This window comes from Neolamprologus multifasciatus, chromosome 12 (genome assembly GCF_963576455.1).
Source record: "Neolamprologus multifasciatus chromosome 12, fNeoMul1.2, whole genome shotgun sequence".
NCBI classification, from domain to species: domain Eukaryota; kingdom Metazoa; phylum Chordata; class Actinopteri; order Cichliformes; family Cichlidae; genus Neolamprologus; species Neolamprologus multifasciatus.
Genome location: NC_140450.1, coordinates 3,436,126 through 3,452,005, shown reverse-complemented (window position 1 = coordinate 3,452,005; position 15,880 = coordinate 3,436,126). Strand labels below are relative to the sequence as shown.

At 41.0% G+C, this 15,880-nt stretch overlaps 1 protein-coding gene and 1 long non-coding RNA gene across 3 annotated transcripts in view; one reads left to right on the top strand and one right to left on the bottom strand.

The window, feature by feature from the left end:
- Positions 1-14,309, top strand: part of LOC146506184 (uncharacterized) — a 351,963-nt gene extending 337,654 nt beyond the window's left edge. The window contains exon 2 of the long non-coding RNA XR_014877212.1: positions 13,633-14,309. This is a non-coding gene — a long non-coding RNA (uncharacterized LOC146506184). The remainder of the gene's footprint in view (positions 1-13,632) is intronic.
- Positions 1-15,538, bottom strand: part of rasgef1ba (RasGEF domain family, member 1Ba) — a 142,142-nt gene extending 126,604 nt beyond the window's left edge. Inside the window, exon 1 of one of the 2 annotated variants that reach the window (XM_085180306.1) lies at positions 15,114-15,538. In XM_085180306.1, coding sequence (XP_085036432.1) covers positions 15,114-15,153 — 40 coding nt within the window. In that variant the 5' untranslated portion in view covers positions 15,154-15,538. The remainder of the gene's footprint in view (positions 1-15,113) is intronic. The other variant, XM_085180304.1, reaches the window with a different exon arrangement.
- Between the last annotated feature and the right edge of the window lie 342 nt (positions 15,539-15,880).

Below are 15,880 nucleotides of genomic sequence, written 5' to 3'. Positions count from 1 at the left end.
CAGAATACAGAATACATGTCCCAAAATGTATTCTGTAACGTATTCCGTTACGTTACTCAATGAGAGTAACGTATTCTGAATACTTAGGATTACTTAATATATTATCATGCTGTTTACAACTACATGAATGTACTATTGCTGTGATTTATTACTGTTACTGAAGGTCCGCGGCTCTGAACCGTAGTAAAGGGACCTCTAGCTAATACGGTGGGTTCTGTGTCGGCTCGTAGCTGAAAACTAGCTTTACTTTGTTGTCTGGGTCAACTTTGCTAGCGAGAGACAGAGAGAGGCGTTGAAAGGCTGCTCCAACGGAACTTATTGTTTTTGGAGGAAAACACGAACACGGTGTACAGTCGAGTCTTAATAGCTTACTTACAACTGGGCTGGTCAGGCACTCTTCTTGGCTGCAGTGGTTATTATTATATTTACATGCTTCCAGCTTCTGTTTTTGCTCGATGACAGCTCGTACTTTTCCTTTTTCTCCCTCCCTCGCTCGCAGACACATAACGTGTATGGCAGTCCATTCTCCCTGCAGCACGGACTACACTGCCCATGATGCTACATTCTTTAGAGCTATTCCTGTAGCATTCTGCCTGTTAGCTTAGCACAACAACAACAGGCGCTCTCTCACCCAGGAAACACGCAGAGAGAGAGCGTCACCCTGTAACCATGGCAACCGTAACGCTGCCACCTGGAACAACAGAACGTAGCTGTCAAACAAAACCCAAACAGTCCTGACCCGCGACAATATGAAACAGGGAAGTACCGCCGTGTAATCCATTTATTTCAACACAGTAACTGTATTCTAAATACCACCTTTTTAAACGGTAACTGTAACGGAATACAGTTACTCATATTTTGTATTTTAAATACGTAACGGCGGTACATGTATTCCGTTACTCCCCAACATTGCAGGGATGAGGGAGTCTTGTTAAAGCTGTGGTCTCCCTACCCCAGGCTTTTCTCATTTCTAGGACATAAACAATAAATACAACCTTTTCTACAGTTAACCTATTAGCTGTTAATGCCCAGATCCAATCAAATGAACCGTAACCCTAAAAGAAACAAAAAAAAAAAAACAACCTATCTACTTAATCTACTGAAGTTAAATGAATATTTTTACATAGCGGGAAGTGTGAAGGTATCATACTTCATTTGTATTTACTAAAATCAAGCTTGAAAGGGCAGCATGGCAGAGGTCTGGAAAGACAAGAGAATATCACACAATGAGGATCTCAAGATCAAACCCCTTCCAGGTGAACTGAAATCACAGGCTGCAGGACCACTGAGCAAGGCAGTGACCAGCAGCAGTGACAGACTGCTTATAGAATGAGTGGCAGCTGGTGACGCCCAAAACTGCCGTGTGAAACTCCTCATCTCTCCATTCCCTGACTCAGTATTTCCTCCCCTCTGCCCTTCCCTTCCTTTCCTCGTCTCCTTATTGTCTCTCCTCTCGTGTCCACGCTGACATAAGCAGCCTGTTTTTGTGCAGGTTCCCCCGCCCGATCTGACAAAGGACTAGATTTCTGACCGACTGATCGAAAAGAGATTTGTTCTCAATGATAGTAAGAGCCCTGAGCCAGATAACATAATCCCAACCAATGAACACTCTCTCTTTTATAATGTGTAGCTGTTACAGCTGTGTAGCTTCACGTCCTTAGTTTATTCTACAATATTACCAAACAAAGTGAATAAATGGCCAGTTGTCCATGTGATAGTGTGGATCTGCATCATTTCATCTTCTCCCAACCATCAGCAGCCTCATTAATTCCCTTCTCTACTGTAAAATATGTATTCTGTACCATCCGAGTTTAAACACAGACCATGTTTTCAGTTGTAATTTGCCTTCTGCTGATGCTGCACCCCACTCATTATTTAATGAGTACAATAATCCACTCTGTTCTCATATGAATGTCTTCTTTTTCTTTCCCGGATCAATAAACAGGTAATGCAGTCGTGGATTTAATGCTTGTTTTGTCTGTGAGTCACTGACGATACCACAGTCCTGCCTTCACTCTTTCTGGACCACACGCTGGCATTAATTAAGCAGCAAGCAGCACTTGGTTATATGTTACACATCGCCCCCTTGTGGTCACACCATCAGTTGGGTTGCCTTGCAAAAACATCCACATCTCTTGCAGTATGCGGATTTATCTGCTATTACTGTCCAGTATATAATTATAGTGGGAGTGAGCTGCACAGCTGTGTGTGTTAATGTGTTCAAAAGATTGCGTTCCCTGTCAGTGAAGTCTAAAGCTTCCTCTGCTGAGATTCAGTTGCATGGATTTGTTTAATGTTTAATTCCATGACAGTAATTAATTCTGACAAGTCTTTAAAAGCATGATGTTGGATATGAATCATGTGGTTACTGGAAACTGGAAAGTGATGCTAGAATAACAACATACGGTGGATATAATGGAAAGTGGGGGGAACAACCCACTCCGTGAACGTTTTAGGAACTCTCACATTACTTATGTTTTAAAATAAACCAGGAATGTCTCCAATTTTTATATTAATCTGAATGTTCAAGTGACAACTGGCTGGTTAATAGTGCCCACTACAGATTGAAATCACTGTGATTTACACTCGAGTGTGTCTCATGTGGGATCTTTTGGGGGCGACAACAATTTTGGTAGTTGCTGTTTATTACCATAGGACAGTGGTTCTCAAACTGTGGTACGCGCACCACTGGTGGTACGTGGGCTCCCTCTAATGGTATGCAGGAAGTCTCCAAAAAAAATTAAGCTTAAATAATATAGCATGTTCTGATTGAGGGATTTCTGAAAAATTAAAACATCCAGATCTGCTATCACTTCCAACATAAATGAAGACAGGAAACTAAACAGCAGTGTCGTTTGCAGGGTTGGACTAGCTGGTATATAATAATGTGCTACATGGTTGCTAGCTACACAGCTATGGTTAGCATAATATAAGCACAGTGTAGCTGGAGGATGAATGCTAATATAAACCAAGAGAGGCCGACAGTGATCACTGACTGTTTTTAGGGGCTTGTTCAGATTAAATAGAAGATATAAAGCATTAAAACATGTTAAAAACACAACAGCCTTAATAAACGCAGAGTAGTTTGGACCCAGAAACAGGGTTCATACGTCATCACTTAAAGACCGGATATCCCACCGGCTGTGAATGTTTTAATGCAGTACAGTTGTTATTATTATCACTCGTCACATCCTGTTTATGACAGTGAAAATAAATAACATTCATATAAGAAATAAAATTGTCTCGTGTAAACTGTATGTGATGTTAAATAGGCCTATACTACTGTACTTTAATGTCAGTTATAAGGGTGGTACTCTAAGAGACATATTTTATGAGGTGGTGCTCATTGTGAAACGTTTGAGAACCACTGCCCTAGGAGCTCATCTTGAAAACACCACCTCATCATCTGCTCAGCTATGATGCTCCTCTGCTACATGTGCTGTAGACAGCACGTATGTAACCAAATAAAAGACAGAATGAAAATATAAATAAATACCAACAACAGAATAGAACAGAAACAATGACACAGACTAAAGAGATTAGACGAAAACAACCTCACATGAAATCAAGAGAGCCTGAGCTCATCAGGAAATGCTGTTCCACATCATTAGCTTTAAGCCTCGACTTTGGAACAGCCACAAGCTTCCTACCTGTTGGTCCAAGCATGCAAACGTCTTCCTACTCGGGGTCAACATTTCTGCTCATTAACCTCCTAAGACCCGAACTCTTCCACGGCATGCATTTTTAATTTCTCTTTGATATTTGGGCATTTTGGGGCCCGATGAATGTAAAAAACAAAGAATTACCAGATTTTTTTAAATGTTATTTTTGTTTTTAACCCTGGAGAACCCATGGGGTCAAATTTGACCCCATGGGTTCCCTAGTAAACCAATGGGGTCGGATCTGACCCCATGGGTTCTCCAGGGTTAAGAAAAATAAGAGCCACATATGAGGATATTCGCTTAAAATTTTGATAGAACAGTAGCATTATAATGTCCTCATAAGTGGATATCAGGCCCATGTAGAGCAGAATTGAGTATTTTAGTCTAAATAACCCAAAATGTGATGTCCACATATGTGGACGCCAGGTCCCAGGAGGTTAACTTAGAGCCAGTCTCACATGTGCTTTAAAAGTGACGAGTAAATCATGTGTCCTGCTTTGCCAACCTGCAGATCTACATGGACACAGATAAATAAATATAAGAAAGGTGTGAAAATCATGTTCAGATCAATGAAAAAATAATGGGGCAAAATGAACAGAGCAGAAAAAAGAAGAAAAATTAATGTTCACGAACAGAAATTAATGGGTTTGGTTTTGTGACACGAAAAGCTGTGAGACAGCTTCAGATGGTTAGTTGTGCTGCACTGATGCTGACTGTGTCGTCAAGCAGCACTGTTACTCACTCCTTTCAGGAATAATAATAATAATAATACTTTGTTGGGAGGTGATTCAGCTCCCAAGCCTCATAATTCAAGAGATCCAAGGTAACCGTAAATATAAAAACTTTAAAGCCTCATCACTATGACAACCATTAACATCGGTCTAAAGACACTGGGCAGCCTTTACTCAGCTTTCATTTACTAAAAGCAAATGGAACTGAGTTGATGTTCTGCCATCAGTATTTTCTTTTTAATCGTTCCACATTTTAACCCTTTAGCTAAAAAAAGCTTTTACTGTTGGTGGATTTATCTTTTAGCTGAATGATGCTTATAAACTAAAAGCCTAAAATCAGTCTGCCACCAGTTCCCAGCTCTGGTTGACTAAAACCTTCTTACTGTGTTACAATATCACATTTGTGGAAATGCCACGCTCATTTGGGTTCAGTCTGAACTTTGCCTCCTTCTGAATGTCACTATTTATGAAATGCAGATGTCGGGAGAGGACAGAAAACTTTTAAGTGGCTGTCAGGTTTTAGTTTGGATCAGATCATGTTTTCTCAGCTCGCTTTACTTCGATAAGAGGCCTAAAACATTCCCGTGCACAAAGTCATTTGAAACGCATTTGCAAGGAGTATATAATGTGTTTGGACTGACTGTGCACGTGACACCATCGCTTAAAGGAAATCACGGTTTTAACACAACCATAACAAAAAGTGAAAATGGTGACATAAAGGATAAGTCGTCAGCACAGACTCACTTAGTGAGACGTGAGGCAGATATCGTGTTTCACTGCAGCGTCATTACTAAAGTTCATCACAGTGAAAGTTCCTTATGCACAAAGACAGACATGGATCATGTGGAGGAAGCAGAACTGATGCTGCGTCCCAAAAGTCACAATGACAAGTGTTTTCAACAAAGCAGGAGAAACTCCACAATCAACAGCAATAAATCACAAACATCACTTAAAATACTAAAAGCTGCTCACACAACCGTGAAGACTCCGAGCAGTCGTTGCTGATGATTTTAACTAATAGCACATGAACTCTTTTCCAACCTGTTCTATCAACAGTCTTCACCTGGATTGTGAAAAGGAGTACCAGCCACTGGCCCTACACCTGTGACCCAGTCATAGGACATAATATGAAAGTGAAGCCAATGGGGACGGATTTTTTTCACGTCTACGGGAAAACATCCAGACCTTGATCCTGACCTCTGGACACACTCTCTGGGTAAGTTTATGGGCTCATTCAGACATTTTCTTCCTCTTATCCAGCTCAGGGTTGCAGCTGTGCTGGAGCCTATTTCACCTGTCACTGGTTGTAAGATGGAGTATAGGTCACCAATGGCAGGGCTAACGAGGAGAGACACCATTCACGTGTGCTCACGGTCACACAGCGGGAGGAAGACAGAGCACCGATGGAGAGCACACAGTCACGGGGAGAACATGAAAACTCCAGCGGAAAGGTGCAAAGGTGGCCAGGGATTCAAACTCCGGACCTTTTAGCCGTGAATAAAATGTCAGAAAGGACGACAACACAATGCACGCTTCTCGGTAAACGGTGCTGTTTTTATAGTTTTATTGTTTTACATTGTTTTATTTACTATTATATTGTTTTTATATTCCCATTTCCTGTGTTGTAAAGCACTTTGTGATTTTTATCTGTGAAAAGCGCTATATAAATAAATTTTACTTACTTACTTTTACTTACTTGAAAAAAGTAACTAGTTGAATTGAATTGAATTAAAAGTAATTCTGTTACTTTAATGATTACTTGTTATCAAAAGTAATTAGTTACTTTATTACTTAGTTACTTGTTAAAAACATGATACACAACCTGAACTTGTTTTTTCTGCATAATCCATCATATCAAACTAAATGAAAAAGTTTCTTTTTAAAAATAGTTTCAATCGTTTTAATCTTTTAACTTTATGCACACTGCATCAAGCAAAAATTTAATTATATGAAACTGTCTTTGAGTTAAAGAATTTTAACATTTAAACCTATTTTCTGCATATTCCAGCAAATAAAATAAAATTATTTTTGTGTTTACACTCAATAGATGCAAAAAATGAATAAAATCAAAGATTCAGCAGCACTTTAAGTCCTGTCGCTCTTAAATCTATTGTCACCTGTTTAGCAGGAGTGGGGTGGGTGGAGGTTTGTCCACGGCGGTCATGTCAGTGGGGGGGATCCGGGGGTTTCTCTGTGAATGTCACATTCCCGTGGCAGCGTGCAGATTTGAAGTTTAATTTCTCGCTGTAGAAAGAAGTTTTCTTCCCACGCAGAGTGAACAGCGGACGCTGATGTCTTTGTCCCTTTTCACGGAATCAAACTCAAAGTAATGTGAGTACTTCCACGCTTTAAACGCAGCATGGTCGTTCTCTCTCCCGCACTCACACATCTGTTGCTGCCATGGACGTCGCAAGCTCGTAAGTCATTGTCATGAGACACTCTCACAAGCAAGATCACGGTTTAGTAACGCAGTAACGCAGTGTGCTTATGGGAACGTAACAGTAATCTAATTACTTTTTGCAATAGTAATCTGGTTACTTTACTCATCATTTGAAAACGTAATCATATTGCAGCAACACGTACTATAATCCGTTACTTGTAACGCATTACTGCCCATCTCTGGGCCCACGCACATGCAGCAGAGATTCTTCATCTCAACACTTCACTTCCTGGTTAAATAACAGTTAAAGTGTATATGCACATGTTTGTTTCCTTATATGTGAGGTCAACTCACTGCAGAAGACAGTAATTCAGCTGAAGATAGCTTTACAGCGCCACGTCAGTCAAACCCAGCTGCTAATCAGCGAGGTCTTTTCCTGCGTGCCAGAGGAACGACTGCGTTTGATGAAGACTGTTATCAGAGAGCCTTCAGCTGCGTTTCCTCCCAATGTGCCAAACATAAGAGCGACCAGCTTTCCTATTATCCACAGCTATTTTTGATCAAGCACTGCCTGCCATGATGAAGCCCATCTGGAAGATACACTCCCACTGAAAGCTGATTGTTACCAGCTCCAAGAAAACTGGACCGAAATCAATTAAGACAGGAAAAGAAAAATCATCCTACAAATTCTCTTCAAAATCTCGGCCCTCAAATGCTAATCTGACATATTGGCAGCCATTTAGAATATTACTGTTCAGTTAAGGGGCTATTATAGCCTTTAAAAAGTGTATTATAAGATGTAATTGCTGCAACTGACAGGCCTCTTATGCTGCCACACAATGAAGTTGGCACTATTATTACTACTATTTTAGCCCGAATCTCTCCTCAGACAGTTACAGGTAAGGTGCTGCATATGGAAACCAGTGACATGGGAGTTTCCTCCAGCTGTTAAAGGACAGCTGACATCAGCAGGTTTTTCCTAAATAATAATTAATACAAATCATCTAATTAACCATTGCAATCCTAAAGAGTTTACTCGCCTCTTTCATCCTGTATTGATCCACATACAGACTGAGAACTACACACTGATGTAAAGAGGCAGCTCTGCATTTAGTGGACATTGAGCATCTTCTATCTTAGCCTCAGTGACTGCACGCTGCTCTCCAGAGGTCCGTGAGACCAGTAAGAGCTTGACAAAACTTCATCTCCTGACCAGAAATGGTGCAGAAAACAGTGCCACCTTTCTTGTAAGATCTCTTAGACTTTGGTGCAATGATGGTAATAGGACTGTTTTTAAAGACAACCTTTCACAAACTAAAAAAACAGATGTCCTTCAAAATCTCTTCAACATTTTACAACATTTTAATGCCTTATATTACTACTTGGCAGCATTTTTAATCACACACACACACAACCTGAGCACTGATGTTAGAGTAAAGCCTTGATTATAATGTATTGTGGACGCAGACAGCTGCACACCAAGGCTGAGTCGTCACTCCTTTACCCTGTGCAGGTACAGGAACGACCCTGGTGCTCACCATCTGATGATGAATTTACATCATTGGTATGTTGAACTCGCTTGGCCACAGTTAGTGAACCACTAAGCGACACACAGCATGTGAATAAGACAACTGGCGTTACCTGGAGAAGCATTTCTCATCTTTTGTTAGGATTTTTACCCGTCTACTGCCATCTCCCCACCGCAACAAGCTAACCTTAACTGGACTGGTCTATCAGCTGAACACAGCTTGTATATGTCTTGATGCATTCTCAATCATCCAGGAAAATAAATCTCCAAAAGTTGATTCTGTTCATCTGGACGTAGCGTTTTCTGGGATAAACGTTTCGTCACTCATCCAAGTGACTTCTTCAGTCTCAGCTGACTGCAGGTTTCCAATCTTATAAACAGGACATTTGCATAATGACTGAAACCAGCCCACTGAAGGAACAATGGGCTGTGAGGTCAGTTCCTTAATCATAATTATGCAAATTCTCATGACCATTGATCAACAACCACTGACCAAAACCCACTGATCAATGTCCATGAGTACCATTCACAGAGAGTTGGGGAATGGCTGCAATCACAGCATTGTAAGATGGTGACAGATGTACCCTTAGGCCCCTCCTCGATTCAGAGATGGTCTTTCCCTTTTCACGTAAATGGCTCCTTGACTCCGCACTCAAACCAGCGTTCTTCCCTGTCCAGGATGTTACATCCTCATCCTTGAAAGAGTTTCCACTGGCCTGTAGGTGTAAATAGACTGCAGATGGCCTGACGAGGTGGCTCTTCTGTGCTGTGCCATCCACTTCGCCAGAGGTTGTTTGGTTTCCCCAATGTATAAATCCTGGCAATCCTCCTGGCACTTAACAGTGTACATTATGTTACTCTGTTTGTGTCAGGGGACCCGATCCTTGGGGTGGACCAATTTTTGGCGCAGCGTCTTTTGGGGTTTAAAAGCCACAGAGACACAGTGTTTCGAAAAAATGCGTCTCAACTGCTTGTATAAGTTCTGTCTCAGATGGATGAGCTCCCTTTGTGAATGAAAGAAAAATCTCACATTCATCCAGTCATCCACCACGACCGCTTGTCTCAAAATCAGCCAGTTATGCCACGCTGTGTTTCGCTAATTCAATAGCTAAACCTTTGTGAATTTTATAACCATAGTTGATAATTATGTGAATCTAATCTGCATGCACTCTTCCCATTTTTTGCTAACTTACTACACTTGTGAGTGAGACACCCCCCCCACCCTTTCTTTAAAAACACTGACCATATAGTAGATGTACTTTGAACCCTTCATGCGTTCACTGATGCAATCTTGCCCCTCACACTGTGTATTTTTCCACAAACTTTCCTCTTCTTAAAACCGCTTCTTCGTATTTCTCTGGATTTATACGTCTTGACATCCTTTCAAACCCACAGCGAGGCCCTGAGAGTACAGCGATGTTAATCTTTTTCTTTACCCTTTGAAAGATGAATTCTGCTTTAAAAACAAGCTGCCTAGCAAGAATAAAGCTTTATGCTGAAAGGCTGCAGAGAATAAAGAAAGCCAGAGAGAGAGAGAAAAGAGAGAGGAAGCCTGGCAGCAGAAACATCTCTTACGTGAGTGAATGACGACGTGGTAACTGTGAGACAAAGAATAAAGTACGAAATCTCACAAATGCACTGAAGAAGTACAAGGTAAAGTAATAATGAAGGCAGAGTTTGCAGAAATAAAGCAATTTAAAGAAGAAAAAAGACCAAATACTTGCTTATTTTTTCTAAACTTTCTGTGAAAATGTGAAACTTAACATCAGCCAATAAGGATAGCATCTATTCTGAGTATAGAAACATATTCACTGAGTCACATATTCACTATGTTCAGTTAGCCTTTAGCAGCTAATTAACCACATTAAAGAGCATCTGTCAGACTTTAAACAGCTGCAGCCTGATTTCGTTACTAATCTGTGAATAACTAAACATAACTCCACAAGCACAAAGTGTTACACAATAAAATGTGTGATGTCATTTCTTAAAACAAGTACAGAAAAATAAAGAGGAGAACTTTACGTCTTCATCATTTACTTTCAGCTTATCAGTTGATATTGCTCTCGTTATTTATTCATAAGCCTCGTTATGAATAAAGTTACGTTCTTCTATAAAAAATATCTTGCTCGACTATTTTCCAAGAATCCAATTTGTAGCTTGTGTGAGATTTTTAACCCTCTTTGACTGACATCATCTGCTTTAAGAATATTTTTTCTTTGCTTTAATTACACAAACTAAAAATTTTACTGTATTTTTATGTCAGTGGGGTAAAATAAATAAATAAAAGTATTAAAAGCCGTGATTTGATCGTCTAATGCGGCTGCGACCTCTTTCTGCTCCGATCTCTGAGTGGAAGCTCTGTTGTGCTGCAGGGTCACAACATGGGTTTTTCAGCTTTATTTCTAGGAAATGGTCAGGAAGTGTGGAAGTTATCCACTGAGGTGAGCAGGTGTGTGAGCAAAGAGTGTGTCGGCGTGTCACACTTCAGGTCATTTCTACAGAAATTTCTTCTTCAGACACCTCAGGACATCACAGGGCAGGTCTGCACTAACAGTCTCACCCCGGGGTGTTAAATTCACTTTGTACAACCCGTGAATTTTAGGAGAGAAAAAAACAGATAACTGACACATTGCCTTTGGGTTTAGAAGCAGTGGAGTCTTCAACTCAAAAACTGTTCAGTAGAAATGAACCTTAACACAACATACAGGTCAGCTTCAAACAGCCGATGTCTGAGATCTGTGAGCGGATTGCAGAGCTCACAGTGTAATGTCCTGTTTATGCTCGCCAGTGTAACTTGGCAGGAGAGACGTAGCTGTGTTTGTAACACAAGCGCACAAGCAGGTCACTCTTTTACAATTTGGCTTATCAGTGCAGGAACACAGACATAACCAGACACTGACAGGGAGATGCAGTAGCCGCATGAAAAGCGAGGCCGTCTGAGGAAAACCTTCCTTTTTTGATTCTTCTACTCATATACGAGCCCTGATGTGGAGGTTTGTTCTGGGTATCAGCAGCTATTGTCCAGAAGCATGCTGCAGCACGTCAGCCACACCTAAAGCACCAGTATAACCAGTGTTGGGAAGGTTACTTTTAAAATGTATTCCATTACAGATTACAGAATACATGCCCCAAAATGTATTCTGTAACGTATTCCGTTACGTTACTCAATGAGAGTAACGTATTCTGAATACTTTGGATTACTTAATATATTATCATGCTGTTTACAACTACATGAATGTACTATTGCTGTGATTTATTACTGTTACTGAAGGTCCGCGGCTCCGAACCGTAGTAAAGGGACCTCTGGCTAATACGGTGGGTTCTGTGTCGGGCTCGTAGCCGAAAAATAGCTTTACTTTGTTGTCTGGGTCAACTTTGCTAGCGAGAGACAGAGAGAGGCGTTGAAAGGCTGCTCCAACAGAACTTATTGTTTCAGAGGAAAACACGAACACGGTGTACAGTCGAGTCTTAATAGCTTACTTACAACTGGGCTCGTCAGGCTCTCTTCTTGGCTGCAGTGGTTATTATTATATTTACATGCTTCCAGCTCCCGTTTTTGCTCGATGACAGCTCGTACTTTTCCTTTTTCTCCCTCCCTCGCTCACAGACACATAACGGGTATGGCAGTCCATTCTCCCTGCAGCACGGACTACACTGCCCATGATGCTACATTCTTTAGAGCTATACCTGTAGCATTCTGCCTATTAGCTTAGCACAACAACAACAACAAGGCCTCTCTCACCCAGGAAACACGCAGAGAGAGAGCGTCACCCTGTAACCACGGCAACCGTAACGCTGCCGCCTGGAACAACAGAACGTAGCTGTCAAACAAAACCCAAACAGTCCTGACCCGCCACAATATGAAACAGGGAAGTACCGCCGTGTAATCCATTTATTTCAACAAAGTAACTGTATTCTAAATACCACCTTTTTAAACGGTAACTGTAACGGAATACAGTTACTCATATTTTGTATTTTAAATACCTAACGGCGGTACATGTATTCCGTTACTCCCCAACACTGAGTATAACAGCCAATGTGGTGACCGTAAACTGAGCTCAAACAGTCACAGTGGGTTTTGGTAAGTCAGGTAAGGCTTTTGATTTTTATAGATGACATATGGACTGGTTCTTATAAAGTGCTTTACAACATGCCTCATTCACCTGTTCACACTTTTTGCTGTGCTTAAGTGCTTTTTATCAAACATTCACACATTTGACCCGTCAGAGAGAAACTTGGTGTTCAGTATCTTGCCCAAGGATACTTAAGCATGGAGGCACAGAGACCCCAGGCTCATTCCTAAAACTGTATGAATGCACTTCATATTCATACCTCACATTCTCTACACGGTGCTTCTCCACCACTTCATGCTATCCAACTAGAGCTCTTCAGATTGTAAAGCAGTAAGTGCATGCTGCCTGATAGGAACAGTCTACAGTGCATGTATTCAACAAATTCATGGTATAAAGGTGAAATTAGAAACAAGGCTTTATATAACCGTCCATGGATCTAATCTTTGTCCCCTGTAAAGCCGTACAGAGGTCATCATTTCATTTTCCCAGAAGTCACGATGATGATCCCCTGACACATTTCTGGGATTACTTTAATATTTTTTCTTACACAGTCCATGTTAGACAGATTGAGATGATGCCCGATGGATTAGCAATCCCATGGCGGTTGTGGATTACAGCTGACGTGTGTACGTGCGAGAATCAGAAATTGTTATTAATTTAGAGCTGGTATTATGCAATAACAGTCAGGCATCTACTGAGATGAATTGTATTTCCTTTGAAAACATTTTCATCAGTGGAATCAGACACAAGTATTACATTATTAAATAACATCATGCAATCTGAACTGGTGTTACCATTCATGCACACATTTCCCTTTTTGGCAACAATCTGTAATATAGAAAACAAAATGACATAATCGTTACAGAGCTGGAAATTCTGTTTCAGTGGGCTAACACATCCTTTGTCAAGTATCCAGAGACTGGTATGTTAAACAGAAGCGTCATGCTTTGGGGTATCTTTTATTTAGGGTCTGCACTGATCATTTGTTTGTGATTAATCTGTATGGGACCCATGTGCCATGTCCCTGATGTGGTTTTCCCCGCATGGAAACCATCAGCCCAGCTTCAGCAGCCGTTTTCTTTCAGATCTGTGATATTAAAGTGTTCATTTAATTTTTATGAGCAGTGTAATAATATTTAAAAAGGCTAAAGCTAACAGTGAAACTAATAAAGACTCAAGCAAAACAAAATATTTTGCAATGATAAAAACTAAGATGAAATTATAATGATCACTAAAGTGACAGCAGGTCATGAGTTAGAGCAGGGGTGTCAAACTCAAATACGCAGTGGGCCAAAATTCAAAACTGGAACAAAGTCGCGGGCTAACGTTAATATTTATTGAAATATATTTATTCCTCTAGATATAAGAATGAATCTTTTCTTATGGACTCAAACACGTTTTGCTGGAAAACTGAATATGGAACAAGCAAAGCTTAATACTAAACAATATATATATTAGCTGTATAATACCAGTAGGCCAGCTCTGATAGTAATTTGGTATGGCTTCGTGGGCCAAATGTAATTAGGTTGCGGGCCAAATTGGCCCGCGGGCCAGAGTTTGACACCTATGAGTTAGAGAGTTTGCATAGTTCAGAGGAAGATCACAACATGGCAGTATAGTTTGGAGTCATTTTGTATTTAATATTTGTATATGTTTGCAGTGGTTTCTGACTTCAGTGTGATTAAGTCAACTTGAATGCTAATGAAAGGTGTGTGTGAGCAGCTCACAGGTGCTCCTGCCTCCTGTTTACAGCCTGACTGTAAATAATAATCTCTCACACTGAGCCGAAATGGCATCACTGCAAATAAACTTTGTAAATAACATAAATACATTTGTGCATTGTTTTAATTTTATTTAAGACGATCTCATTTACTATCTTACAACGAATTCGGGAAATGTGTCACATTATATTTTGCATTGTTAACATAAAAATAATGAGTCCCAGTCTCTTCCCAACAGTTAAAAAGAGACTTGTTAATAAATGAACACTGGTATCGGATTGGTATTCAGATGCGACAGATGTTAAAATCCAAGCAACTGGAACACGGTGGATCGGTGTATCCTTGCTATGCACATGGCAACTAGTGACTAATAATCAACAACTTTTCTTTCTACAAAATAATGACAACAGCAGTGAAAAGGAGCAAAACTCAGCCAAGCAAGTACAGCACAGGTGTGTGTGTGCGTCAGCGTGCACACAGCGTGTGGCACACTGACCCAAATGCAATCGAGTCTAAGCCATTTCGTACAAGACACCCCTTCATGGCACCATATTCGCCACTGCGTCAATAATCATACTCTTGTAAAATTATTTTCATAAGTAAAATCGCAGAAAAAAATATTTGTATGACACTCAGGGACTACTACAGTTTCCATCCATGAGCGTAAAGGCGCAAATAATGCGTATTAATCCACACCCCGAGGCTGTGTGCTGGGCAATTCGCACTGTCACTGAAAGAAAGAGGTGTGTGTGGAATGCAGAGCGGCGTCAGTAAAACCCGCAGGGACCACTGTTAATGAAGTATTTTACGGCATAGCAACTGTCAATCATTCTGATGAACAAAGCCTCAGCCTCTTGTTGCCATAGAGAATCCACGGAGTGCCACTGAGTCTGTACCCTACATTTTTATCCACGAATGCAAACTCATTGTCACTCTTCCAATTACATTTAAGCATTACATTTAATCGTTCAAGAAAACACAATGATCTTAGAGGTTTAAGTCATTAAAGCCTCCTTACCTCGAACAAAGGAGCGGTGCCCTTGTCGGGAAGTGTGCATCCCAGTAATTCAGCCAAGAACTTTGCCATAGAGATGAAAAGTGTGCCTCTCAAATATTCCCGAAATGAACTAGAGCCCGAATCAACAGGCGAGTCCTCTTTCTGCCCGCTTTGTGAACTTATTTGTGACGTTCAAGGACCCTGCGAGCATCCCTCGCTTCTTCACCTACAGCAGTCCAAAGAGACGCACCGCTGGATGAGAGGGGCTAAATTCCGCTTGACAGCTTACAGCGCAGGGCAGCCGCTGGATGTGGCGCTTAGAGCCTTTGAGCTTTCGTCTCCAAAATCCTCTTTCAGTGTCGTGAGTGGACTCACCATCAGCAAGCAGCTGTGTGGAAAGCTGCAGGTGGGGCAGGGCTGAGGGGGTGTGGGCAGGGCTGAGGGGGTGTGGGCGGGCCAACGAGCCGTCAGGTGGTTTTCATGGACCGGGGTTTTCCCAAATTCAGGAAAACTCAAGCTGAGAGATGAAATGAAGGTTAGATCAGCAGCTTGTCTCACTTCGGTTTGGTTTAACGTGTTTCAAATCAATAACTGTTAAAGACTGATCCAGGATGGTTATAGTCGATATTTCAAAGGCTGCCACTGCCCAAGTTTGTGCTTGGAATCTACATCACAGCTAAAACATTCAGGGAAAAATCTGTTTCAAAGGAAGAATCCAAATCTCCCGAAGTACTCCAGAAACATCCGGTCAACTTTCCAAGTAATTATTTTCTGCACTGCGTCCAAAG